Here is a 27,280-nt window from a genome sequence, read left to right on the forward strand (position 1 = left end):
AAACCTTCTGCCTGTCTTGTTCATGATTGAACTAGGAAGCAAGTCTTGAAAACCAAAAGACATCCAGTACGAGCTTGACTATAGCTTCAAGGCTCTGGTCTCCTGATATGGGACATCAGCCAGGATGTGCAGGGTTTACTCAGAACAGGGAACTCAAAATTAGTGGCCAGGACAAGCTCCAGTCCATTCCTTACTGCCCAGTCCACCCCCCCAAAAAAACAAATTACTTATTAAATAGCAAGAGCTCTCTAAATGCAATACGGCATCCTAGATTGGATCCTGAAACAGAAAAAGGACATTAGTGGAAAAACTGGTGAAATGCAAATAAAGTGCATAGTTTAATTAACAGAGTTGTACCAATGTTAATTTCTTAGTTTGATAAATGCACCAGGTTATACAAGATGTTACCATTCAAACAAGTTGGGTGAAGCGTACATAGGAACTCTCTGTATTATTTTTATAACTCTTCCATAAATCCGAAATTATTTTTTAAAGTTTTACAAGAAAAAAAACAAGGGGTGTTTAAAAGTTAAGACTCCTGTTTTTCTAACAATGACTTATCTTTTTCATATAAAACCAATGCTCCAGGCCGGGCGCGGTGGCTCACGCTTGTAATCCCAGCACTTTGGGAGGCCGAGGCGGGTGGATCACGAGGTCAGGAGATCGAGACCACAGTGAAACCCCGTCTCTACTAAAAATACAAAAAATTAGCCGGGCGTGGTGGCGGGCGCCTGTAGTCCCAGCTACTCGGAGAGGCTGAGGCAGGAGAATGGCGTGAACCCGGGAGGCGGAGCTTGCAGTGAGCAGAGATCGCGCCACTGCACTCCAGCCTGGGTGACAGAGCGAGACTCCGTCTCAAAAAAAAAAAAAAAAACCAATGCTCCGATAGGGCTTAACTATCATAAAATTTTACTGGAATGCTGGCTGAAACATTACAGGGAAGGCCGTACTCCTGCAGCAAAAGTAAATTATTAAACTCCAGCATGTTAGCAGTGTCCCTTCCCTCTGAAGCAAGAACAAAAGGAGTGACATGCCTCTGCACGTCAAGAAGCAAGGCTCTGTCAGGCGGAAATGGAATGCACTTCGAAGAGCATGCATTGCAACCTCTTTACACTCCCCACTCCTGATCAGAAGTCTTCTCCAGGCCGGGCGTGGTGGTTCATGCCTGTAATCCCAGCACTTTGGGAGGCCGAGGTGGGTGGATCACTTGAGGTCAGGAGTTGGAGACCAGCCTGGCCAACATGGTGAAACCCTGTCTCTACCAAAAATACAAAAATTAGCCAGGTGTGGTGGTGCACACCTGTAATCCCAGCTACTCAGGAGGCTGAGGCAGGAGAATTGCTTGAGCCTGGGAGGCAGAGGTTCCAGTGAGCCAAGACCACACCACTGCACTCCAGCCTAGGCGACAGAGCAAGACTCTGTCTCAAAAACAAAAAAAGTCTTCTCCAGCCTGTCTTGCTCCTCATGCCTTATGCATCCAATGCCCAGCCTCGTCCAGCTACCTTGTAGTTTGCTGACGGCAGCATGCTCTTGTACACCTCCCTGCCTTTGCACACTCTGTTCCCTCTCCCTGGAACGCTCTTCTATCGCTTTGCTGCTGAGCAATGGCTACCCATCCTCTAGGACTCCTGTGACTTGCTGACACTGCCCCTCCCAGGCTGTTCTTTATGCCCCAGAGCACCTTACCCAACACCCTTCAGAGCAGTCATGATGCTGCGCTATAATGATCTGTCCACCTGTTTCTTTCAATGAGCCAGGAGCCTTTCCAGAAGGGCTATATTCATCTCTGTAGCACACTCCCATCCCTAGCACCCAAGTCTCACAACAGATGTTGAATGAATGAAATACTATGTCAGGAATGCAGGCAATTCTTTAAAAGAGAAAATACCAGTAACAACTTTCCATCTTCTGTTAAAAGGCCAAGAAGAGTCTATTTGTAAGAAGTGAAGGAAGTAAGCCCTTTTAAAAGAAATAAATTTTGTTACAGAATGACAGGTCCATTTCCACCGACAATATAAGCTCTGTACAAGTATCCTCTTCCGACCGAGAAGCTGAAAAGCTTTTCAAAGGTTTTGGTTTCCTTGACAACAGCATTGCTGGAGACAAGCAGAGAAATAATTAAAAAGTATGTTCCCTTTGCTTTGAACTCGTTAAGTGTTTTTAGGCAATAACAAACAGGTCACACTTGACAACGTCAGTGTGGACAAGGGCATGAGGGGAGACCCCACCTTGCCACCCCTCCAGCAGCACCTCCTCTGAACTCGGGGACCTGAGTTGAAGGACTTGAGCCATTTGAGAAACACAACATTCACCATGAGAAACACAGACCATACAGGTCAGGTTAACAAAAGCACTTTGCAAGGTCCAGGTCCCTGGCCAAAACCACAACATTTATCCTCACGACAGGTCTGTGAGCTAAGTATTGTTACAGCCACTTGGCAGGAGAGAAACCAAGGCACAGAAAAGAGCAAAACAACTCTAGCAGTCTGGCCCAGGGACCTGTGGCCCTGCCACAGCCCACCCTAGAAAGAACATGTGACCTCTCCTTAGCTTGATTCGGACAGAGACTTCCCCTGGCCTCTCCTATGATCCTCATCTCCTCCCTGGGCAGCTGAGACAAGAAGCTAAATGCCTTTCCTCTGAGCACAACTGTCCTGCCATCCCACATGCCTATGTGAGGCCACTTGTGTTGGCTTCTCTTGGACAGCAAGAACTGGGCAACCTTGTGCCACCTGCCTTGGGTCTGCAAGAACACAGCACACAGAACAAGACGCAAGGCACCAGCTAGGAACAGCGGTCAGCTCTGCGCTTGATTGACAGGCTTCCTTCTCCTTTTGGGGTGGCTTTTCATGGTCTGTCTTGCTTTAATACCTTCACTGTGTTTGTATATTTTATTGTAGGCTTCCTCAAGTCCTTTCTGGATTTATGATTTATAAATAAATAATAAATAAACAAACGTACAAGCTGCAAGCCCATGACCATTACCTGACAGTGTAAATACAAACATTTCGGCCGGGCGCGGTGGCTCACGCCTGTAATCCCAGCACTTTGGGAGGCCGAGGCGGGCGGATCACGAGGTCAGGAGATCGAGACCTAACGTGGAGACCTAACAGGAGATCGAGACCCTCACGTGGCTAACACGGTGAAACCCCGTCTTTACTAAAAATACAAAAAATTAGCCAGGCGTGGTGGCGGGCGCCTGTAGTCCCAGCTACTTGGGAGGCTGAGGCAGGAGAATGGTGTAAACCCGGGAGGCGGAGTTTGCAGAGAGCTGAGATCGCGCCACTGCACTCCCGCCTGGGCAACAGAGCCAGACTCCATCTCAAAAAAAAAAAAAAAAAAATGCAAACATTTCAACAGATATGGAACAATCATCACTCTGATTTAGCTCCCAGCAAAGTTTCCAAAGCCCTTTCACAAACCTGGCCACATTTAACCAATCCCGAATCCCCCACAGGGATGCCTCCTGCACAGACTGGAGGTGAGGGGTGAGTGGGGGCATGCAGTTGGACCCCTCCAAGATTCTCTACATCCCAAGATTCAAGTAGGCCCACAAAGAGCATGGTCGACTGAGCAGGTGCTATTCATTCAAACTGGAGCTACAACAAGGGAAGAAAACAAATTCCCTGCCCTCATGGAACTTATATCAGAGCTCCTGCCATTTTACAGATGAGCTCATTAAGACACAAAAAGATTAAAGGCCTTGCCACAGTTACACGACTACCCTTTTGGAGCTCTCAAGCAGGGAAGTGACTAGAACAATCCCAGAAAGCAGAGGCAGCAAAGGTGAGTTCAAATGCCAGCCCCGTGCTTAGGAGCTACATGTCCTTCAATACCCCTCTCTGGTCATCAGTTTTGTCATCTGTAAAGGGGACATATGGATGCTGATGCTGCCACCAGCTCGCATTATGGAGTGCCTGCCATACGCCTGGTACTCTCCTGAGAGTCTGCTGTGGGTTCTCTTGTTTAATCCTCAGAAGACAGAGGTGGATGCTGTTATTATCCTTGACTTACGATGGGGAAACCAAGGTCCAGAGAGTTAAGTAACTTACCCTAAGCCACACAGAAAGCACAGGAGCTGGGACTGAACCCCGAAATAAGACTCCCTGAGCTGTGATGATTACCCAGCTGAGGGCACAAATGAGACATAAACCCCTGTCTGGTGCCTGACCCAGCACAAGTACAGGAAGTGCCAGCTGGCCTTGGGCCACTGACCATCCAGGGCTAAAGCTGATGACAAGCCCAAGCGCTTCACCTGGCCGTCCTCACTGTCCCCACCCCATAGCATGCACAGTACAGGGCTGTCCTCCCCACTCACCTGGCTGTTCCTCATCGATTTCATTGTTGTTGTTTTTTGAGATACAGGCTTGAGTGCAGTGGCACAATCATGGCTCACTGTGGTCTTAACCTCCTGGTCTCAAGCAATCCTCCCGCCTCAGCCTCCCAAGTAGCTGGGACTAAAGGCATGTGCCACCACACCCAGCCAATTTTTTAAATGATGGGCCCCCCTATTTTGTCCAGGCTGACTCCGAAATCCTGGCTCCTCATCTTCTAAGACCCAACTCATCCGTCCCCTTCCCTGAGGCTTTTCTTGTCCTCTGCCTCCGGCACTGACAGACCTAGCCCACTCTCCTGTATATTCCTGTTCCCAGCACAGATAGCCCTGGAGGGCCTTTCTCATCATCCTTCTCAAGCCTGCTTTGATGTCTGTGCCTCATTCACTTTTTGCCAGCAAGAGTGGGTCTGGTCCCCTCTGATCCCAGAGCCTGGCAAAGAGCCAGAATTTAACTGATGGCTGGACAGCCATACAGATGACCAAATGAAGAAAGAAGTGAGGAACCGGCCCTGCTTACACTGCCACTGAGTGCCTTCTCTGCTCACAGCAGAGACAGCATAAAGCAAGGCCTGAGGAATTCACAGGCCACACAGCAGCACGTCCAGAAGCCTGGCTCATGGAGCCGTCACAAGGCCCATCAGCTGAGCCATCCCCCAAGTCCACCACCTGAACCACTGCCAGCCATGTCACACTGCTGGACTGGAAGACAAGAAGCCACACCTAGAGGGACCTGAGCTCCTCAAGAGTCTGCTGGGGTCACTGGGTGCGCACCGGATTATTTGATCAACGAATCAAGGCAACTGGAGGCAAATTGGATTGCAAGCCTCACACGCTTAAGAACTTGGCTTAGGAGGAAATCACAGAATAAACCCCGGCTTGGAGTTCTTGATAACGCCTTCCATTTGTAAGAGCGTTATCGTTTACAGAGTGGTTTCGCACATCTAACCTCCTCTGATCCTCACAGCCCTGCGAGATAATTATTTCCCAGACGAGAATGCTGAAGCTCAGAGAAATTAGAGGAGGAATGTGCCTGACTCTCTTTTGAATACGCAGTGTGTGGAGCGCTGTGCTCCGCTCGGGCAGGGCCCCAAGTGCAGTATTTCAGGGCAGAGCAGCTCACAGCCACCATCTTGGCCCTGACCACAGGACACTCAAGCCATTAACGGCCTTGGAGCCCAAGGCCTGAGTGGCTGACCCAATGCCTGCATCTACTTCCCAGCCCTCCAGCAACATGGGCTCCAACCTGCACTACACCCCTCCATGCAAAACGGCCCTCGCTCCCTTTCCAAGTAATCTACTGCCCGAGTTGCCCAGCTCTGAGCACCGGAAAGTTCTTCTTCACCATGTGCTGACCTCTTCCCCCCACAGACACACCTTCCACCATCTGTCCTACTTCTGCCCTGGGAGCAAACGAGCAAGACCTCGTTCCCCTCCCACAGCAGCCCTGCCAGCACCTGATGACAGCCACCATTCCTCCACCCCGGGGCTAACAGCAACGCAGCAGGACACCCAGGTACCAGAACCGTATCAGAACCATATCAGAACACACTTGAATGAGAGAAAAGAACATGAAAAGAAGCCAGGACGAAAACAAACAACTTTTCTAAGCAAAGGTTACAATGGAAATCTGTTTTAATTTGTGTTTTTGTACCTTTCAAAATAACATTTCAACTAGTTCAGAAAGAGACCACTTCTGTTTATAAAATCTCTTTCATTTTCCCTACAGTTGTCAGGCTGTGTAAACACACTGTGAGTAGGGAGAGAGAAATTGCTACTTGTGAAACTTTTAATGCTAGCATGTATGCGAATTAGAATTCTAAACTCAGCAGGTTAAGAATGTTCTGAAAGCAATTTTGGTGTTAGTCTAAATAATTATAGATCACATTCACTTAGATAAGGGCCTCTGCCCCCTTGGGGCTTCAAGGGAAAATTCTAGGCACGATAGTTAAGCAAAATGGTTGGTTATCACGCAAGCTTTGCGGTGGCAGTGCAAATTGGTATAATCCTTTTGGAAAGCAATCTGACAAGAGACGTATCTGGACCCATGAAAATGTACAACCCTTTGACCCAGCAGTCCCACTTCTGGGAATCAATCCGAAAGAAATAATCCAACAGAGAAGGGTTTCATGCATGAAGATAACCACTTCAGCATTATCTATAATAGCAAAAATTAGAAACCACCTAAGTGTCCAAGGGTGGCTAAGTAAATTACAGTTAATCAACTCGATAGAGCGTCATGAACCAGTGAAAATTGACGGCCCTCCAAAGACGCAGAGGCGGCTGGTGGCACAGCGTGGCGCGGGCAGGGCTGGGAGAGAATGTTAAATGGAAAGACAGGCTGCAGAGCTGCACGCACACTCTGACAAACACAGCCTGTATGGACCAGAAATGGATGCGAAGGTGTTCAAAGGATAATGATAATTTCAGTGTATGGTCGAGTTGGGGGATTTTGCTTATGGTTTTGTAATGCTGCTGAGTCATCTCCACAAAGGGCAAAAGGAAGGGCAGAGGAGAAGGGGCAGGGGGGTGACAGAGGCTTGGACCCCTGGGTTCACATTTTCATCACACAGCTTGGAGAGCTAACCAAGCAGAAGAAGACAGAGATGTGGCTGGAAAAGAACCCACTCACTTATCCCAGAGCTGGGATGTGCTGATGTTTTCACCAACACAATAGTGAGATCCTCCAAAATGTAATTACAGATGTAAAGAAAACAGTGGTCCTCAATTACACTGTCTAAAATGACTGAGGACCCCAAAGAGCTGTTGTTTTTTCAGATTATAGCTATGGGTACTTAGCATATTAGAAGTGAAAACTGAGGACATTTTAAAATATTTATTATGTAAAAGTAACAGTAACAAACCCACGTTAACAGAAATAGCATATTCTTATAAAAATAACTCTATTTTCCAAGACCAAGAAAAATTAGTGAGAAGGCATTGTTTACATTTTTGCAGATCTCGTTAATGTCTGGCTTAATACAAGACAGCTGCGTTCTCAAAGCTGTGTCTGTATTTAATCTACTGCAAAAGCACACACCCCATAGCCTCTGGAAAACTCCATGTACACTTAGGAGAGAATGAGAACGAAAAAGGCAAATAACTCCTAGGTATTATTATGAAAATAGTTTTGACCCCCTGAAAGGGTCTTGAGGCCCCCCAGGGATTTGGAGACCACACTAAAAACCAAAGCAATAAATTACAGCATTAAAAACTGCTACTGCAGTATGTGGAGGGAAAGAAGAGTTTAAATTAGATGTATAGTTGGAGCTCAACTATGTTGAATCTTTTTTTTTTAAGGCTGGATGAAAATATACCAAAAGGTCTGCAGTCATTGCCTCTGGGCGGAGAGAAAATGGGCAATTTGTTTCTTCTTTATACCTTTCTGTTCTTTCCAGATTGCATTTCTTTTATGGTCAAAAACAACATTTCTTTTTTGAGGAAAGGTTGAGGAAGCTGTGGCGTACCCATGCCCTGCGGAATAAGCCGGATGGGAAGAAGGTCATTTTAAATCATGAATAGCCAGCATCAGTGTGGGGGAGCGTCACGAAGCCGGCTGCCGGGGACCGCGGCGCTGCTCCTTAATATGCCCATCGATCCCTGGCACCACGCACACATTCATCATGGTGGCGCAAGGCCTGCCTTGGACCCACTGACGAGAATTGAAACTGGCTCAAGCTAATCACTACTAGATGAAGGTCAAATATAGGTGACGATTTATCAGATCTCAGGCGGGGGAGGACATGCCATGCTCTAGAGCCACGGACAATTACAAAGGGAAAGGGCCAGAGACTTGACGACGAAAAATGTCAGGTTTTCTCTGTTAAAAAAAAAAAATGAAATACCAAAACTCAACACCACACAACACCCTGGTGGGGAAGAGGGTGAAATATGATGAAAGGTCAATATTGTTAGTATGTAAATTGCCCAGATAAGAGAAACGCTAAGACTACAGGAGATGGATGGACAAGAACCAGGATAACAAATGCTTGTTTAGAACGAACGAAGTGCCAGGCCTGTTCTAAAAGAGCTGTACGTAAATGAACTCACTTGGTTCTCAAACAAGACACCATTAAATTAGCAGACATTTTCAAAAGGTAATAATTCTGCTGCTGTGGAGGGTGAGAAGACGCAGCCACTTTTACACATAAATGATGGTGTGTGTCAGACACTGAGCACTACAGAGCCCCCAAAAAGAGCAGCACAGATCTGCACACTAGTGGGAAAAGACGTGCTGGACAGTGAGAAAACCAAGCTGGAGGACAGGATGAAGAGTGCAGTCTGCACACTAAACACGGAGACCTTGACCCTCTTCCCCAGCTCAGATGCCGGAAGGCTGGCAGCAGGCCAAGAGCCCACCCAGAGAAGACCCCTCCCTGAGAAGCTGACCAGGCTCAAGGAAATACATAAAAATAATCACAAGTGGGTTCCTATGATGAGCGCCAGCCTGCCGCCTCATAACCCTGCATCCGGCCCGCTGCAAAGTCCCTTTGCCCCCACACACACACACAGCTTTTGGTCAGGTCAGCTTTGTAGGTCCTCCCTCCCTAATTGGAATGAGCAGCAGGAAATCTCTAACATGGAACACAGACACCAAAACAAAAAAAGACCAAAGGAGATAAGAAAGAGACAAACATTTCAGAAAACAGGAAAACTTTCAAAGAACTCAAAGAGCTAAGAAAAGACCTTGTAAATATACAATAAAAAACAATATGCTATGTTAAAAAAAGGAACATTCAGAAAATAAGAAACAGCTCTTGGAATGTAAACATATGACAGAACACTTCCCTGGATATATATTATTCTTCAATTTAAAACTTTATGACAGCAGAAATACAAATTCAAAAAAAGCATTGAAAGATAGATAAAGTGGAAGAAATTCCCCAGAAAAATAAAACAGAAAGGCCAAGAAATAAAGAGGAGAAACCGAGAAGCTCAATCCAGGGACATCCAGGATGCCCAAGCAATCAGAGTCGCAAAGTCAATGACCTTCAGCAGCAGCAGCCCCCGGGGGTGCCGCTCATCTCTGTATAGCCCTCGTTCTATGGGGCGGCCGAGCTCCCCAGTGCCACAATCTGGCGAGGAAAGGCAGGCCTAGAACAGCCCCACGAGCCCTGGCAAAGCAGAGTTCTAGGGCCGCTTTGGTTGTAGGTTTCTAAAGCCCTTCTGATCCTCCCTGCATTTCAGCCAGTACCACAGTATTCCATGTAGAAGATCAAGGTACACTGTCCTCTGCCAAGTTCAGGAAACTTCAGGAAGCTTGCCAGAGGGGGGTCCAGGTGAAGGCAGGCTTCCAGGTATCCTGGGCTGACACAGTTGGTCTCACTCACATGTACCTTCTGACTGCCCCTCAGTGCTTCTGTCCCCCGGCTTGCTCCACTCCCCCCAGTATATGAGGGGTCTGCATGAGAGCTGTGTCCATCTGGGAGAATAGACAAAACACCTGATGAGAAAAGAGAAGCTAGAAGAAAAGCTTAAAAGGTTGGAATGACTTACCTAACCCTTCTCTTAAGAGGAAAAAATACTAACAATCTGGGGGAGAAATGACCATCCTATGATTTGAAATGCAGGCTACAAAAACAAAGTACCTACAGTATGATTAAAACTAGTTGATATATGTAGGGAAAAAAGACAAGAAGGAAACACTGCTTGCAAAATGTTCACGGTCATTAGGCTTGAATGAAGGGTCTATGGTTTATCTTTTAATTTCTGCCATTTTCTTGCATTTTTTTCCAAAATTTTACCACTTTTATGATAAAACAAATTAAATCTAAAACAACACATTTGGACACAGGCCATCACTGGGCATTAGACAGGCACCTTTAAGAGTCTACTGTCTACGAGTTTTAAAAGCAACAAGAAATAATTTACTAGACTGTCTCGATTCCTAAGTGCGCCAATTTTGCAATCTGCATTTTTCAATTACATTAAAAGCATTTTTCCAAATTGCTCTATCCTTCCCTTAATGACATGGGATGAGAGTGAATGAGGCTTGCTTCTCCAGGACAGAGCCTGCACCTTCACACAGCTGTCTTCTTCCTGTCAGCATCTGGTGAGCACAAGGCCCTGCCCTTGGTACACCAAACTGTTTAAGTTACATGGAATGAAGTTATTAAAAAGTGGAAAACACAGCTTGGGTTCTGCTACACTTTCCTTTTCTTATTCCTCTTCAACCCAAGGTTTTTTCTGTAAGATACAGGATTGTAAGGCAATTGGAACTGGGAAATGTCTCATTTGTTGGCCTCAGAAACGTCGCGGTTTTCACATGGGGGAGGAGGAGTGTCAAAAAAAACTTCACTTCCCACAAAGAGAAGATTCCAGCTCGGAATCTCATGGCTCTTCCCAGAGGCTCGGCAGCCCTGCTGCCAACCAGTCTAAAGCCCCTCACTCCCAATCCTGGGGTAATTCAGGTGATTCTGAAAGTCCTCTGGAAGATGGGAAAGAAGAGAAGCAAATAGAGGGTCCAGACTGGGAAGCATGCAAACACCTATTGTGTGTCCTCGGGCCAGTGTCTTCCTCTCTATGGGTCTCTATCAAATGAACCAGATGAACGCTATGCATGCACGCACATGTGCACACACACATCACCCATTCTCTCCTCGCCTTCATCTAATTGCCCTGGATGCACTGTTAATCATTCACTCCCCAAATACCAAAGGCCCACTACCACCAGCCAAACCTCCTTCCCAGCTGTGCCTCTCATTGCCAATAGATTTGCCTCGTGCTTAGAATAACTTGCCAATCATCTGCATAATGCTCCACGACTCCTCACTCCACACATCTAATCATTTCTCAATCTCATTTTGTAAAATCCATCAAGAATAATTCTTTCAAAACTGAAATAAACCCTCACTCTGGCACTTAGAGCCATAAATTCCTTGTCTTTCAATGTGAAATATATCACTTTCTACAAAGCACATCTAAGATACCTTAATATAATCAGATTCACTAATAATGATAAATCAACAGGATCCTGTAATACATAAAAATGCAAATCCAAACCACCCCAGAAATCATCTCTTCTCCGTATGTCCCTTAACAGAACCACAAAATTTGGAAGCTGGGATGGAGCTTGGACACCACCTGGGTGAAGGGGATGCGCTTTTCCATCCCTTATTCTCAGAGGCGGGAGGGCAGCGTGAGTGGTGGTAGCTCTTTCCGCTCAGGCTCTGAGTCTGAAGCTTCCCTGCTTGCCTCTATCATCTACTAGCTGTGTGACCACGGACAAGTCTCTTGACCTCTCTGTGCCTCAATTTCCTCATCTGTAAAATGGGAATGAGGACAGAAGTGGCCTCTCAGGCCTGTAATGAAGAGGAGATGGAGCGTTTAGAACATGCCTAGCACATGGTAAGCGCTCAGCAATGGCTAGTGCTCTCCATCCTCTCATCCACGCTTTAAATGTGACCACTTTGGGGACAGGGACCCAGCTCTCCAACATGGACCTGCCAAGTGTTCAGTACATGAAAAGGGAGTGCATGAATGGCTTGGCACAGACAATCCTCAAACTCTTTAGATTCTAAAAGTATTTATCTCAAGAACACTGAGATTGAAACGCTTTAAAAACGTGTGCATAGAGACAATGAAAAGATTCACAAAAAACAAGAGTTACAGTAAGTTGGAGGATTCTGGGTGATTTGTCTTTTCTACACTTTGTTTTATAACTAATCAATACAGGTACAGGGGAATCGGAAACATGCTTCCTCAGCCTCTCCCTTGTCAGGCACTAGGCTGGATCTTCTCATTTCAGCTTTACAGCAACAACCTTAATTGGTGGCCATTTACCAATTATCCCCATTTTACCAGTGAGGAACTAGGGGATCAGAGAGGCTAAGTGATTTTCCCAAAGTCACACAGCTACCAAGCAGAAGATTTGGCATGGGAACCAAGGAGTACAACAGTGGTACTGAAGGTTTGCCAATCTAATCAGGTCCCACTCACCACTCACAAGGGCTTTAGTTAATGCCTGGATGCCTGGGTGTAAATCAAAGCCCATCTTTTTTTTTTTTTTTTTTTTGAGACGGAGTCTCGCTCTTTCACCCAGGCTGGAGTGCAGTGGTGCGATCTCGGCTCACTGCAAGCTCCGCCTCCTGGGTTCACGCCATTCTCCTGCCTCAGCCTCCCAAGCAGCTGGGACTACAAGCGCCCGCCACAGCGCCTGGCTAATTTTTTGTATTTTTAGTAGAGACGGGGTTTCACCATGTTAGCCAGGATGGTCTCAATCTCCTGACCTCGTGATCCGCCCGCCTCGGCCTCCCAAAGTGCTGGGATTACAGGCATGAGCCACCGCGCCCGGCCTCAAAGCCCATCTTAACTGCATTAACGCAGCAAAAAAAGACAACATTTATGTATAGCCATATTCACCGTAATACTGATTATTTTTTAAACAAAAGCAGGAAATTATAGGAAACAACATGGAAATGACGAAGCAAAGTACGAAATTTGAGACAGTTATAAAAATATATTAGGGAAAAGTTTTTAATAAGGTAGAAAAATTCCCCCTACACATTACAAAAGATTGGGCAGCAGAGGAAGAATTCAAAACTGCACATACTATGCAATAAGCCCAATTATGTAAACAGATAGGAATGTAGGGCCCCAGACCAGGGAGGTCCCTCATGTTAATGAGGCACTGACTTGGGGTTGGGAGTTATCAATGATTTCTGTTTCTCCTTCATACTTCATATTTCCTGCATCATTAAAGTTTTTCACAATAAGCATCTATTACATTCATGATCGAAAATTAAAAGGTTTTTTTTAAAGTATTTTAAGGAAACTTGTTACTAAAAGAATTTCTAGAGCAAATTATTCTGTAAAGCAAATAACACCTAATTCATACATTTTCTTTAAAAACCTTCTGTGTTTCAGAACTGCAGGTTTTCATACAGGTACAGAAGGTCCCTGGAAGCAGAAAACACATCTTATTCCTTTGGGACTCCCTCTCAGTGCCTGGCAGAGGGTTCTGTACATGGGAGCATTCAATAAAGGCTGGTTGTGTTTTTGGTTAAAGCAGGCCACGTACATGTTTTCCTTCAAAAAAAGGCATCAAAGTCTGAATTTCTACCTTTACGTGCAGTGGGTGTTCAAACACGTTAAGCCAAACGAGTTCACTGGGAGATGAAAAGAGTATATAAAAGGGTATCCATGCTGGGATCACAGCTATGAAAAAGCAAGCACATTCACAGACAAGGGGAGGAGGGGATCGTCAGGAAAGAGCAGCGGTGCAGAATTATGAGTCACTGTTTTATTTTACTTAATTTCTCTAGCTGTAAATTTTTCAAAACTAATAAAAGCATATTTTACAGCTCACAGAACATTTAGAACATATTAAAGTAAGTATCTTTCCACTGTAATGTGCCCAATTGAAATGTATGAATTCCAAAGCTACGTTTTAAGGATATGAAGGAACTGGCACTCCATGTTCTTTAGATTAATAAGTTGGACTGTGTTGTTTTTCTCCTGATCAGAAAAAAATCATTTTTCAGTAAATGTTACCTTGAATCAAGGATTCTTCCACATTCTAGAAGCTTGGATGAGCTGCTTATATTAAGTCTTATTGTGCCCCCTAGTGGCGAATATGATTTATCCACTCAAAAGACTATCCCTTCCCAAAGGCTTGAGATAAAATCCAAAAAATTTGTTTTAATCTTTATTGATCACTTAACATGTACACAATTTTGTGCCAGATGCTGGAGAATATAAAAATGGGTTCTGGCTCAGGAAGCTTAAAGTCTAGCTAGGTGAAGCTGATATGCTTCCGTGGCTACTTGTGTAAAACAAGACATGAGCACAAGTCAAGGAAAGGAGAAAATTCTTGGGGAAAATCAGGAACTCGAGCACACACTAAGTGCCTGCTATGTGCCAGGCACTGCACTCGGTGATTCACAACTAATATAGTTTACTTTTCACAAAAACCCAACAAAGCATGTTTAATTCTCTCCACTTTACAGATACTCAAATGAAGGCTCAGAAGTGAGGTAACTTGCCAGAGACCACGCAACCAAGGGGCTGGCCGTAGAGGAAGGACCCAAGCAGGTCTTGTCACCCAGCCCCCAAGCTCTTCCCTCCTTCCTGATCCAGCAGGGGCCCAGAAGACACTCTGGTAGATTTTAACCAAAAGGCAAGAGGAAAGCACCCTGCGAAGGGTACACCGCTGCGCCCGCCTCTTTGAGCTCATTCCCTGCTGCGCCCACCATTTCCTCTCCTCCAGGGACTGGGCTGCAGCCAGCCAGGACTCCTGCCTGTGCCCGAGGCCCTATCCCCACTCCAGACCCACTAACCACACCCACACACTGCCTTCCCCAGATCACCAGGTCCCCAAGATCTGCCATGCTGCCCCACCTCTGACACCAAGGAGGGAAAAGAACACCACGTGCCGCCCAGCCAGGCCACGCATAAACCCGGTGGCCCAGGAAGCCTGAGGCCTCAGCCGGGACTTCTGGCCAAAGCTCCTGCCTAGCTCCCCACCGGTTCCCAATCCATCTTCCCATCCTGGCTCCTCCAGCCCCTGCCATACACTCTTCACACTGAAAAGTTATTCAAAGTCAATTTGCCCAAAACCAATTTGCCAAATAACCCCATCACTGAAAACTGTCAAATATCTTAAAACAGAGAGGGCCCTGGCCCACCATTTGTATCTATGGCTTATAAAAGCCCTAATGTTCACGACACCACAGTAAAAAAAGAGGGTCAGGAGATGCCAACCCTAGCAGCCATGCTGACCCTGGCCCAACCTCATGACAGTAAATGTGCTCTGCCCTGGGAAGGCACCCAGGGTGCACCGTGCAGTGGGCGGGGCTCCCCAGAAGCTACCTGGCAGCCCAAGGCGCCCGTGCCAGTGTCATCACCTGCAGCACAGTCTCCTCGGGACAGGCGGGCACAGCAGCGGCACCTGGCCCCACCCAGGGCAGCCCCACAGACCTGGACCCAGGTCTCGGAATCGCCCAGGAGCAGGGCATTCCTACCACAGTCCCTCAGTCCGAGCCACCCTCACTGCCATTCCAAGCTGGGCCCACTGCGCCCTCTTCTGGTCATGAGGTGTCACAGTTCATTGGCTGCTCACGGTTTCCCCTCCATAGGGGCAGAAACATCTCTCCCCCACGTCCCCAGTGGCACCGTGCCTGGCACATTCGTCTACTCCACAAGGCCAGAAATCAATGCCTCTACTCAGGTGCTCTCTGCTCAAAAACTAACATGGGGATGCTTCTGTTTAGGAAATCTAAATTTCCCAGGCAAAAGTGACCCAAGCTGCTGCTCTGCCAGCAGGGCCCAGGGAGCGCTTCACGCCACCAGGCGGAGGCCAGTCCCACAGGGCCCCAGGTCTGCCCCTCACCATCAGGAGAGAGAACTCCAGAGGTGAGCAGGCAGGTAGGCATCCACCAGGACACACCTGCTGTCCCCACATCTCTCCAGGAGGCAGTACCCTGAGTGAAGGGCACGCCGCCCATCTCTGCCCATAGCATCCCTCTCCTCCTCCAGCCTGTGCTGCCTTCGGCCAGGCTGCCCTCTCTCTCCCTCCAGGTTCCTCAGAGAGGATTGCCTGTGCCCCTCAAGTGACTCACCCCACAGCCAGGACTATCTTCCACAAAGCCCCTGCCGCGTGCCAGCCCCTAGACTGGGCGCCTTGGACGCCACTGTTCACCCCAACTCCAGCCCGTTGGCTGCACCATGGCACTTCCCCAGGAGGCGAGGCTGCAGTTACCCCTGCAACAAGAGACAAGGGCGGGAGGCCCCTGGCCCTGCACCCAGGACCCCCAGGCAGCAGTGGGGAGCAGAACATTCAAACAGCAGACAGTCATGAGGGACGCCCAGAGGTGAGAGGCTGGACATGAACACACCCTGCCAACCTGCCAGCTTCTCAAGTGGGGGGATCTGTATGTCTCGATCAATGCTATTTCTCCAGCCCCTAAAACAGGACGTTGCACAAGGCTAGAGCCCACTAAACACGTATTCAGTGGACCCAACAGGGAGCTTTTCAGACTTTCCAGGCTGGGCCTCAACTGTCAGTAACCTAACAGGCAGGAAAGCAAAGGGAGGGGACCCTCGAGAGCATGGGGCGCGAGAAAAGCATGGAGGAAAGAAGGCCTCAACAGGAAGGTGAGCACAGGGAAGGACAAGGACCACCACTCGACCTCCACGGCCAGCCAGACACTGCCCAGACCCACCAGCAACCCTCCAGATGGGCTTCCCACCCTCCAGCCCTTGCAGCGCAGACTTGGGAAGGAGAGCAGAGAAGCCCCGGGGCCACAGGATCAATCCCAGCATGCTGTGATCCACACCAGGGATGCCAGAAGCCTCCGCGCATACTTCACAGCCCCCGGAATGGCAGGAAAAGCACCAAAGACCTGAGTGGAAAATCCTGGAACTCCAGGCTGAAAAGAGAATATGACTTTCTCTCCCACAGGACTCTGAATCTTGCTAGAAAAGAGCACAGACAAGCCACTTCAGGACTTCAGTTCACCACTTAAAAATGCCACCCATCAATTCAGCTCATTTCAAAGACATCTCTATACTTGGAGCTTCCTTTCTTCAGTTAAGAAAATGCTTCTTAAGGGAGAAAAGCTCAAAATGTAATTTGCAAGTGAAAAGATGCAGCAAAGTTGGTTCCAGAACTCTGAGGAAACAAGGGCAAGGGAACCACCATTTACTGAGCGCCTATGAGGTACCTGGCTCTGTGCAAGGCACTTTTTCAGCATTTTTCTCACATGAGCACATGACCCAGCTATGATTTTGCCCTTTTACAAATGAGACACTAGACTCCACAGGAAGGCAGCCGGCCTGTGGTCAACCAGCTAGCTACTCTGCAGCAAAGCTGGATGTGAAGCCAGGTCTCTCGAAGTTATTTCCTTTCCAAGAGCTTTCTGTTCAGCTAGCATTGAGTTGGCACCCGCTACATATCAGGTGCTTTGCTAGCTGCAAGGAGAGAGAGGAAGGACGCAGTGCACAGCTCGAAGGGCTGGAGACAGGTCCCAGGTGGGCACAACGACCTATCACACTGTACCTGCATACTGGGGGACTGCATTACTATCACTTCAGTAGCCTGTAAAATAAATAAGACAATGCAAAAAAGAGTTTCCATGTAAAACCAGAAGTCCCCAGAAGGGCACGTGCAACCTTCCCTGACCTTGCTTCCCCAGCCTCAAGTCCCTCACCCACACATGCTTGAAGCCAGCTCCCAGGCCCTCATGCTTGGAGCCAACACATACACATGGCTCCTGCAGCCAAGCACGCCCTTCTGCCCCCATCCCCAAGCAAACCTTCCCCTTCCTCAGGAGGCCTTCGCCAAGCCCTCCCAGGCTGGGCTCCCAGAGCATCTGTGTGTCCTACTGGGGGTCCGTACTCACAGCTCAGGGTTGAGTCTGTCTACTTGTCCATGGCTCCTGTCTCACTGTGCAAGTCCTGACACCAGGGGCTGGGTCTACCTACTTCTCCCAACAGCCCCTGAAACCGGCACAGCACCAGACACAGAGCTGGCATGGCTCAATGCTCCACAGGGTCACCGAGGATGTCCCCAGTCCCCAGGGCTTGGTCCTGGGCCTGCTTTTCTTCTCCCACTAATTACTCTCACCTCCTCCCTCACAGCCTCCGAGAGGGATAAGGAACAGTATCCTCTGGTGACCTGAGCAAGGCAGCATCAGGGAAGGGTTGGGGCAGGAGGTACCCACAACCCAGGGCTGACCACAGATGACCCTTTCTCGAATGCAACAAACAGAATTACAGAAATCTATACACAAAAAAGAGTTCAGCCTGTAACCTCCCTCCACTTCACTATTATTCCAGCAGTGTATTCCTAAGAGCATCTGAAAGCAGAAGTTTTCATTCAAGTCTTACCTTAAAAGTTTTATCCATAGAAGTGGAGAGAAGCATGTGGCTCTTAGAAAGGACTGGACACCACTGAATGGTGTTGACAGGGCCCCTATGGCCTCTCAGGTGGAAAAGCACTTTCCTGGGAACTGTGGTTTCTTTATAATGGCTATTCAAATATGGCTGAATAAACTCAGACACTCCGGGGCCCACATAGAGAGGGGCCGGGGCACGCCCTGCAGGGGGCCCCTGTGGTTCCACCTCTTTACCCTTGCCTGTTTCCGTGCTTAAAGCCTGCAGCTGTCTTAGTCTTTTGGGAGTATAGGGTACCACACAGTCCTCACACTTTTTCTTCTGAAAAGAGCTGCCATTTTTACCTACGGTTTCAGACTCACTTTGAGCACGGAAAGATGACTTGGGAAAGTTCCTGGAGAGTTTTACTTGCTTAAAGCGGGCAGCTGCCAGGGGCATGTGGCTGGCTGGAACATGGCTCGTCCACAGAGAAGAACAAGAAGGCTCTTTGATGGGGAAGGTGACTTGAGGCTCCTTCCCGGGCCACTGTAGCCTCTGGCTGGGGCAAGATCCCCGATCGCTTCTCCCAAGCTGAGCCAGTGGAAGGCGATGGCCCCCCGGGTCTTCACAAGAGCCATGCTTTGTGGGCTGTGCCCCTGCTTTGGGTACATCCAGTGTACCAGATGCAAAATCCTGCCCAGGTGATCTGGCCACACTAGAAGTGTCTTTCATCTGGCCGGTGGCATTAAAACTTCCTGCACGCTCTGTCTCAGCCTCCGAGTCCGAATCATCATACGCTACCAATGAAGCCATTAAAGACGGAGTTCTTGCTGTCATTCAAAGCCAGACCACCTAAGATCAAACAAAGTCAAGCGTCAGAAAATGTGCATGGAAGAATATGTACATAGTTATAAGAAACCATGTCACCTAGGAAATCCAACTCAAGACTCGTAAGAATAAACACAGGCCAGGCGCGGTGGCTCACGCCTGTAATCCCAGCACTTCAGGAGGCCGAGGTGGGTGGATCACCTGAGATCAGGAGTTCGAGACCAGCATGGCCAACATGGTGAAACCCCGTCTCTACTAAAAATACAAAAAGTAGCGAGGCAGGGTGGCAGGTGCCTGTAGTCCCAGCTACTCGGGAGGCTGAGGCAGGAGAATCGCTTGAACCTGGGAGGCGGAGGCTGCAGTGAGCAGAAATTGTGCCACTGTACTCCAGCCTGGGCAACAAGAGCAAGACTCTGACTCAAAAAAAAAAAGAAAAGAAGAAAGAAAAAGAATAAATACAAAAAAAAAAAAAAAAGGCTTTTCTACATACCAGGCCTAATTAGTTAGAAGATAAAATTTTTGAAATTAGAACTATGGAATAGCTGGGGGCAAATCTATAACAAATAAGCAAGACCTACATGAAGAAAACTAAGACTGGGTACAGTGGCTCACACCTGTAATCCCAGCATTTTGGGAGGCTGAGGTGGGCAGATCGCTTGAGGTGAGGAGTTGGAGACCAGCCTGGCCAACATAGTAACACCCCATCTTAAGTAAAAATACAAAAATTAGCCAGGCCTGGTGGCACACAACTGTAATCCCAGCTACTTGGGAGGCTGAGGCAGGAGAATCTCTTGAACCCGGGAGGTGGAGGTTGCAGTGACCTGAGATTGCACCACTGCACTCCAGCCTGGGTGACAGAGGGAGACTCCATCTCAAAAAAAAAAAAAAAAAGAAAAGAAAAGAAAAGAAAAAAGCGCTGGGTGAGGCGGCTCACGCCTGTAATCCCAGCACTTTGGGAGGCCAAGGCGGGGGGATCACAAGGTCAGGAGCTCGAGAGCGGCCTGGCCAACATAGTGAAACCCCATCTCTACTAAAAATACAAAAATTAGCCAGGCGTGGTGGCATGCACCTGTAGTCCCAGCTACTCAGGAGGCTGAAGCAGGAGAATCACTTGAACCCAGGAGGTGGAAGTTGCAGTGAACCAAGATTGTGCCACCGCACTCTAGCCTGGGTGACAGAGTGAGACTCTGTCTCAAAAAAGTAAAATTAAAAAAAAAAAAAAAAGGAAAGAAAACTAAAACTTTTATGGAAGGACATAAAAGAAGACCTAGGCTGGGTGTAGTGGCTCACACCTGAAATCCCAGCACTTTGGGAGGCCAAGGCCGGTGGACCACCTGAGGTCAGGAGTTTAAAACTAGCCTGACCAATATGGCGAAGCCCCGTCTCTACTAAAAATACAAAAATGAGCTGGACATGGTGGCAGGCGCCTGTAGTCCCAGCTACTCGAGAGGCTGAGACAGGAGAATTGCTTGAACCCGGGAGGTGGAGGTTGCAGTGAGCTGAGATCATGCCACTGCACTCTAGCCTGAGTGACAGAGCAAGACTCCATCTTAAAAAAAAAAAAAAAAGAAGAAGACCTGAAGAGACAATGCCTACAGAGAAAGAGACAGGACTTTAAAAATGCCTTTGGAAGGTCCATTTTGGTCATATGTGTTACAAGTTTAAACACATCATTTTCACCCCAGCAACCCCACTGTAGAACTCTATCCTACACAAATACTAGCATATGTTTGCTAGATGTATAAAGCCATGAAGATAAATGTATAAAGAAAACCTGCTGCACTGCTTATTAGCAACAAGTGAGAACATATGCTCATCATCATGAACGAGGTTAGGTCTGAAAATACTGAAATCAAAAGATGTCCAGGATCCATGGTGGGAAAGGCCTGCCACTTTCCCCTGCAGCCTTTCCCTGTGCTCCAGCCCTTCCCTCTTTTCTCTCTGCCTGGAACATTCTTCCCCCAGATATCCCATCTCTGTAGCAGCCAGCTGGAGAGACGGGCCCACAGCATAAGGCTAAGGTCCTGAGGTGTCCCTCTACCCAAGTATGCAGGGAGCAATTCTGAGGGCATGATCCAAATCCACCCGTTTCACTCCCAACACACAGATTCACGCTGCAATGAATTTCTACTTGTTAAAAAAAAAATTCTTTCTGGGCAGGGCATAGTGGCTCATGCCTGTAATCCCAGCACTTTGGGAGGCCGAGGTGGGCGGATCACCTGAGGTCGAGTTCGAGACCAGCCTAGCCAACACGGTGAAACCCTGTCTCTACTAAAATACAAAAATTAGCCGGGCATGGTGGCACACGCCTGTAATCCCAGCTACTCGGGAGGCTGAGGCAGGAGAATAATTTAAACCCGGGAGGCAGAGTTTGCAGTGAGCCAAGATCGTGCCATTGCACCCCAGCCCAGGCGACAAGAGTGAAACTTCGTCTCAAAAAAAAAAATTCTTTCTGAAATTCTGAACCATCATGCACAATACATTGTTATCAATTAGTTCCCACAAAGAAGTGCTTTGGTAATGTTTTACTTCTGTGCTGTTAGCACCAAGTACAATCCAGAGAAAAAGAAGGGTGCTAGGCACTCCTAGGACAGCAGAGGGCGTGGTGGAACAGCACAGAACGCTCAGGCAACAGACCAACTTCCAAGAAAACCCAGTGCACCCAACCTTAATCAAACACGCCAAGCTCCGCCTCCATCCCCCAACAGGTGGAGTCAGGTCAGCATCAACAGATTCCCTCCAAGTCCTTTGCTAAGTCATTCCAGACAGCCTATTACCCACCTCTTCTTCTAGACAATGGGTTTCAATGTCCCCTGGAATCAACCACCCAACCCCTTCCACACCTCACCCCCAAATGGCACCAATCGCCTGAGGGTTCCACTGGTCTACGAGTCAGGTCATCATTCCATAAATGTCTGTAGTCAGCCTCCTCTAGTAATGCCGCTCCAGTTCGCAGCCCATTCCAGGCAGGTAACAACTTCCACACGCAAAGCCAAGAGTTTAAATAAAACGACCGGGCGCGGTGGCTCACGCCTGTAATCCTAGCACTTTGGGAGGCCGAGGAGGGCGGATTACCTGAGGTCGGGAGTTCAAGACCAGCCTGGCCAACATGGTGAAACCCTGTCTCTATTAAAAATACAAAAAAAAAAAAAAAATTAGCCGGGTGTAGTGGCGCGCGCCTGTAATCCCAGCTACTCTGGAGGCTGAGGCCGCAGAATTGCTTGAACCCGGGAGGCGGAGGTTGCGGTGAGTGGAGATCACGCCACTGCACTCCAGCCTGGGCTACAGAGTGAGACTTTGTCTCAAAAAAACAACAACAACTTCTAAAGCCAGCCAGCCAGCTCATCTCGGATGGAACTAATATAATATGAAAGACTAATTATAAACTAATGGAACTTGTGCATTGCAAATAATTTGGCATTTCTGTTCTCTAAATGCTAAGCCTGGTCCCGAGGCCACTCTCAACTTCTCTGCCCAGGCACCACCCACCATGCACCCAGATTCCCACCACCAGGGTGCCCGTGCTCCCTCTGGAAGGAGATGAGGGATTAAACGAAGAGGAACAGACAGTCAGATGGAAGGGAAGGCAGGGACACTGGAGAAGAGTCTAAGGAAGGAGTGACTCTGACAGTCACTATCAGCATGTCAGCCCCATGAGGACAGGACTTTCTGTGTTTTGTTCACTATTCAATGCCCAGCATCTAAAAATATTTCTGGAATGCAAACAGGTGGGAGGGGGAGATGCTGAGGAAGTAAAAGAAATAGGATATTCCCATTCAACAAATATTTCCTGATTAAGTACTCTTTGTCAAGCCCTATGCTGGGTCTGGTGTGGGTGGAAATCAAACACAAAACACAGATCCCCCCGGAGGCCCCAGAGCGATGAAAGCAACAAACAAGATACGACCAGAAATGGGTTTTGAAGGATGAATAGGAGTTAGCTGAGCTGCCAATAGTAAGAAGTAAGGTTGGTCCAAGGCACAGCGCTTTCTGAAGGAACAGGAAGTGAAAGGAAGGCAAGCGCCTATGACAGACCGCGTTAAGAGGCGCGGCGCGCTTTGGGCGCTGCCCAGTCCCGGCCCCTCCAGCCCGGGGCCCGCCGCTCACCACACGCACCGGAAGCGCTCCGTCCTCCTGGAGGCAGACCGGACAGCACACCACCGTCCAGTCACGTTCCGACGCGGAGCCGGGGCCGCCAGCCAATCAGTGGCGGCCTCTGCCCCGCCCCCGCGTGAACAGCCAATGATGGTGCCGTCGGGCCGGAAGTTGTTCCGTCCGGACGGCGTTTCCACGGACGCGCAGGAGACAACCCGTTGCTGAGCCGGGAGCGCTGACGGGCCCGGCTGGGCAGGGTAAGCGAGGGGAGTAAGGCCGGGGCGGAGTGAGGGAACAAGGGAGGGAGTGATGGAGGGACGCTGGCGCGGCGCCCAGCGGCCTGCCCCTCCCGGGAGTATCCTCAGAGCCCGGCTTGCTGCCCGCAGCGTTCTGGCACCGTGAGGGGCGCGGAGCCTGCCACCGACCCCTCGCCCCTTTCCTCTGAGCGCCGCCGACTCACCCCGTCTCCCTTTCCCACTGGCACCCTTCATCGTCTCCACCTCTTCGCTCTTCTCGAGGAGAGAGGCCCCCATTTTTATTTAGCGCCTGCCATGTGCCAGAGGCTTTGCGTAGTGTTGCACTTAGTCCCCTCAACGGTAATGTTAGCAGGCTTCTCCATGCCCATTCCACAGATGAGGAAACCGAAGGGGAAGCAGAAAAGTAATGCGACCCTTGCCCAAGGTTTCGAATAAGTCCAAGCTGGGATTGAAACCCAGGCGTCTGTGACCCCAGAACTCCTGATCTTTCCACTACACTGCGTCGCCTCTGTGAACGGATGCGGGGAATTTACAGTTTCTCTTTCCACCGCCCACGACTACACAAAATCAGTCACACTGACGCTGAGGGTGGGGAACGGGAAGAGGGTGGGGAGGTTATTTGGAGGCCAGCGGGGGGTGAGGGGTGGCTGATGCAATAACCAGCTAATGGCTCGATTCTCAAGAGGGTTTCATTGGTCTCAACCTGGCCTCAGGCAACCCACTCCTGATTGGACAGTCTCATCAAGAAGGTTGGTCAACAGCTCAAGTGTTTCTGAGAATCTGGGCGATTTATAAGAAACCCTTAGCTGAATGCAGGGTGGGGAAGTGGTAAAAAAAAAAGACAAGAGCCTCTTTTTTCAAAAGAGAAACTGAAAGAAAGAGGGGAAGAGTATTAAAGATCATTAAAGGGAAACTGAAAGAAAGAGGGTAAGAGTATTAAAAACCATTTCTGGCTGGGCAGGGCATTCTCAGCAGCTCAACTGCCCAGCGTGACCAGTGGCCACCTCTGCAGTGTCTCCACAACTTGGGTATGTATTGCCATCTTTGCCAGGCTTAGAGCTTGTTATTGTTTTTACCAAAGTGCTGAAAACCTTGGTTTAGGGGGTCAGGACTTGTGTCTTAGGATTAGGGTGTTATGCATTTTACTTCTTCCATTGACCCAAAGTTCAGGTAATTCACTGCTCCCATAGGGAACAGAGATCCTGGCTGAGCAGTCGCGTGCTTGGATCCGTAGCTTGCCTCTCAGCACCGTCATGCTGTCTGTCATAGTTTTCACTTACGTAGCCTCCTTCTGTGCTCAACATCAGAACGTATTGTCATTCTTATTGTGACACCCAAAAGTGTCTAGTGCCTGGCTTCATATAAATTAATGTCTCTGCCTTTTAAGATAACGTTCATTCTGTTATTTGTTGGGGAAAGCAATCTTTCTTTTAGTGTCTAAAAAAAATGGAACATGATGGGTCCCAAAAGGTGTCAAGAAATCCTTGCTCTAAAGAAGTCATTTTCTTGTCCTCTGGGAACTTGCCAGTCCAAAAGTATTGTCACCTACACTCTGGGGCCAAGGTATAAAGGATAGTATTCCACCTCCTGGTGGTATTCCAGGGATCCAGAAACACTCCTGGGCCACATTCTCTTCTCAGCTGCTCCAGAGTTGGCTGTCTTGATGCCACCCTTCCCCAGATTGCAGAATCAGTGTGTCCTGATCTTCTCTGTGAGATGATTTTGATGCAACCCAAGTCTTCATCATGTTGTTCTGTTAAACAATTCTATAATTCTTTCCACTCCTCATCCCAATACAATAGGCAGTTTCTTTAAGTGCCTATTATGCTCCTCCACAACAGTGGAAACTTTCAGAATGAGCACAAGATTCAAGTTCTCGTAAAGGGGGAATTGAGGGTTAATTTTCAAGAGACTTTTCAGCTTTCTCCTTGAAGGTCTGCTGTGAAGTAGGCAGTTTTGCCCTTTACACGCCCAGTACTTTTGTTTAGGGAAGAAAATAGAGTACTTCACTGGTTATAACTGCATTTCTTTGTTTCAGAGTGTAGTATTTGTTAAACAGGTAAATCTACTTCTCTTAACAGACTCAATGTCCTATTTGCAATTTATGTGGTAAACACTGAAGACAATGGTCCTTCACCTTTTGGCATCTCAGCCTCCTTTGGAAAGGCAAGAAAGCCAGGAGACTGCTCAAAACCATGCACGTACCAATGTACATGCAAGCATTAATGTAATTTCAGATGTTCATGAACTCCAAGTTGAAAAACCTCTGAAGTTCAACTCAATTCTGAAAGTCAACAAAGAAATAAAGGAAGATGTCGATAGGTAGGGAGAAGAAGAACATTTACACAAGAAATGGGGTAAACTGATAAATGCGTGAAATGAGGAAGATGGTAGTTCCATTCTCCTTGTCTCTGACCACACAGAAAGTTGCATCATACACACACACACACACACACACACACACAAGATTTCAATAGTGTGGATGATTCCCACACAAAGTATATGCCTTGTGATCATGATCATCTGCTATTTCCTCAGTCTAATTTCATTCCCGTGTGCTTCTTAAATGGAGTTCTGATATTTATAAACACATGTTTTTCCCTGCAACATGGACCCTAAATGCAAGTCCAGTTTATCTAGCTGATCCTCTAGCAAAGAAACAGTTATCTATTCTATTGCAGTGGGAGATTGGCTGTCCTGGGATCACCCAGGCATTCTACCTGGCACTTTCCCCTGGAATTTTTAAGGATAATTTTTATACTTGATTGACTTCAAAACCTTACTGCTGCTGCCTTGTTGCCTTCCACACGGGGCACCGCATTTTTTGGAAGGACAGGGTAAACCAAAAGGAATTCCAAAAATAGTGACCAGGATGGTGGGCAGATGTTAGCAGAGGGTGAAGAAACCAGACTAGGATTGGGAGACCTGGAGAAGACTCCAGGAGACCAGCCTGGCTCTCCGCAGATCTGGGAAGGCTCAACTGAGTACCAGGACATTAAACAAGAGGCCATCTAAAGTCTACTGGGGGAATCGGTCTTCAACTGGAACAAGTAAAGACATTCTAAGGATAAACCTTAGAGGAAAAAGTTGAACTAGATGACGAAGGAGATTCATTCATTAGGTAAATATTTGTTGATAAGCTGTGTGCCAGGTACTAGAAGTACACAGAAGAATAAACCCAGTGCTTACCTTTGCTGTCTGCTAGGGAAGACATGAATAACTAAACTGCAGTGTGAGTGCTTTCATAAAGTTACTAAAGGAGTGTTTGGGGATCACAGAGGATGGAGCAACCAACTTGGTCCCAGAAGCACAGGTGTCAGGAGAGGCTGTGAAGAGCTGAGGTTCAAATTGGAAAGATAATCAATCAGCAGAGTTCAGGCAGAGAAGTGTGTGAGACATTTCAGGCAGGCAGGCAGGCAGCAGGGAGCAGCAGGGATTCTGAGAGAGCACATGAGCAAGGGGGCTCGGGAATCAGATTCTGGCTTAGCTACTCCCTGGCAATGGAGCCATCAGCCTCTTGTCTGCTATTGCAGGGCACATAGAGTAACACCCAGCTTTGAGAGTTGGGAGAATTCAGGATAGGTTTCTGGACATGATGATTGGTGATTTGTGGCTAGAAGTAATTTTCATGAGTTTGATCGTTATTTGATGTGGGCAAAGACCTTAGAGAGAAATGGATTTCGACTGATTTGCTCAGCTTGTTGCTGGGGAGGGAATGGGAGAGCCTGAGAGTTCTCTCTAGCCCTAGGCAGAGGGTACTCCCGCATTCTTCCCTAAACTGGATGCTTTCTTATCTGAGTCAGTTATCTCACCAAACCTCCCTTTCTGGGAATTGAGGTGGTTCTCATCAAGGAGGAGAAAGAAACTGGCTGCTGTCCTATCCTGGTTTTCAGTATTATAGTTTCATTGAATTAAATAAATTTTGATCTACATACTTTTTTTTCAATTTTTGTTT

General features: G+C 48.0%; 2 protein-coding genes across 4 annotated transcripts in view; one reads left to right on the forward strand and one right to left on the reverse strand.

The window, feature by feature from the left end:
* Positions 1-23,186, reverse strand: part of WDR25 (WD repeat domain 25) — a 155,092-nt gene extending 131,906 nt beyond the window's left edge. The window contains exons 1-2 of one of the 2 annotated variants that reach the window (XM_032134948.2): positions 23,090-23,186; positions 18,161-18,997 (exon numbers count right to left, since the gene is read on the reverse strand). In XM_032134948.2, the coding sequence (XP_031990839.1) occupies positions 18,161-18,982 (822 nt within the window). In that variant the 5' untranslated portion in view covers positions 18,983-18,997; positions 23,090-23,186. Of the gene's footprint in view, positions 1-18,160; positions 18,998-22,880 lie in introns of both variants that reach the window. The other variant, XM_032134949.2, reaches the window with a different exon arrangement.
* A 48-nt stretch (positions 23,187-23,234) lies between these two features.
* The window catches only part of WARS1 (tryptophanyl-tRNA synthetase 1), a 42,154-nt gene continuing 38,108 nt past the window's right edge, over positions 23,235-27,280 (forward strand). The window contains exon 1 of one of the 2 annotated variants that reach the window (XM_032134951.2): positions 23,235-23,325. The gene's annotated coding sequence lies outside the window, so the exon portion shown is untranslated. Of the gene's footprint in view, positions 23,326-24,051; positions 24,354-27,280 lie in introns of those variants that run through there. The other variant, XM_032134952.2, reaches the window with a different exon arrangement.

The sequence above is a fragment of the Hylobates moloch genome, unplaced genomic scaffold (genome assembly GCF_009828535.3).
Source record: "Hylobates moloch isolate HMO894 unplaced genomic scaffold, HMol_V3 SCAFFOLD_16, whole genome shotgun sequence".
NCBI lineage: Eukaryota > Metazoa > Chordata > Mammalia > Primates > Hylobatidae > Hylobates > Hylobates moloch.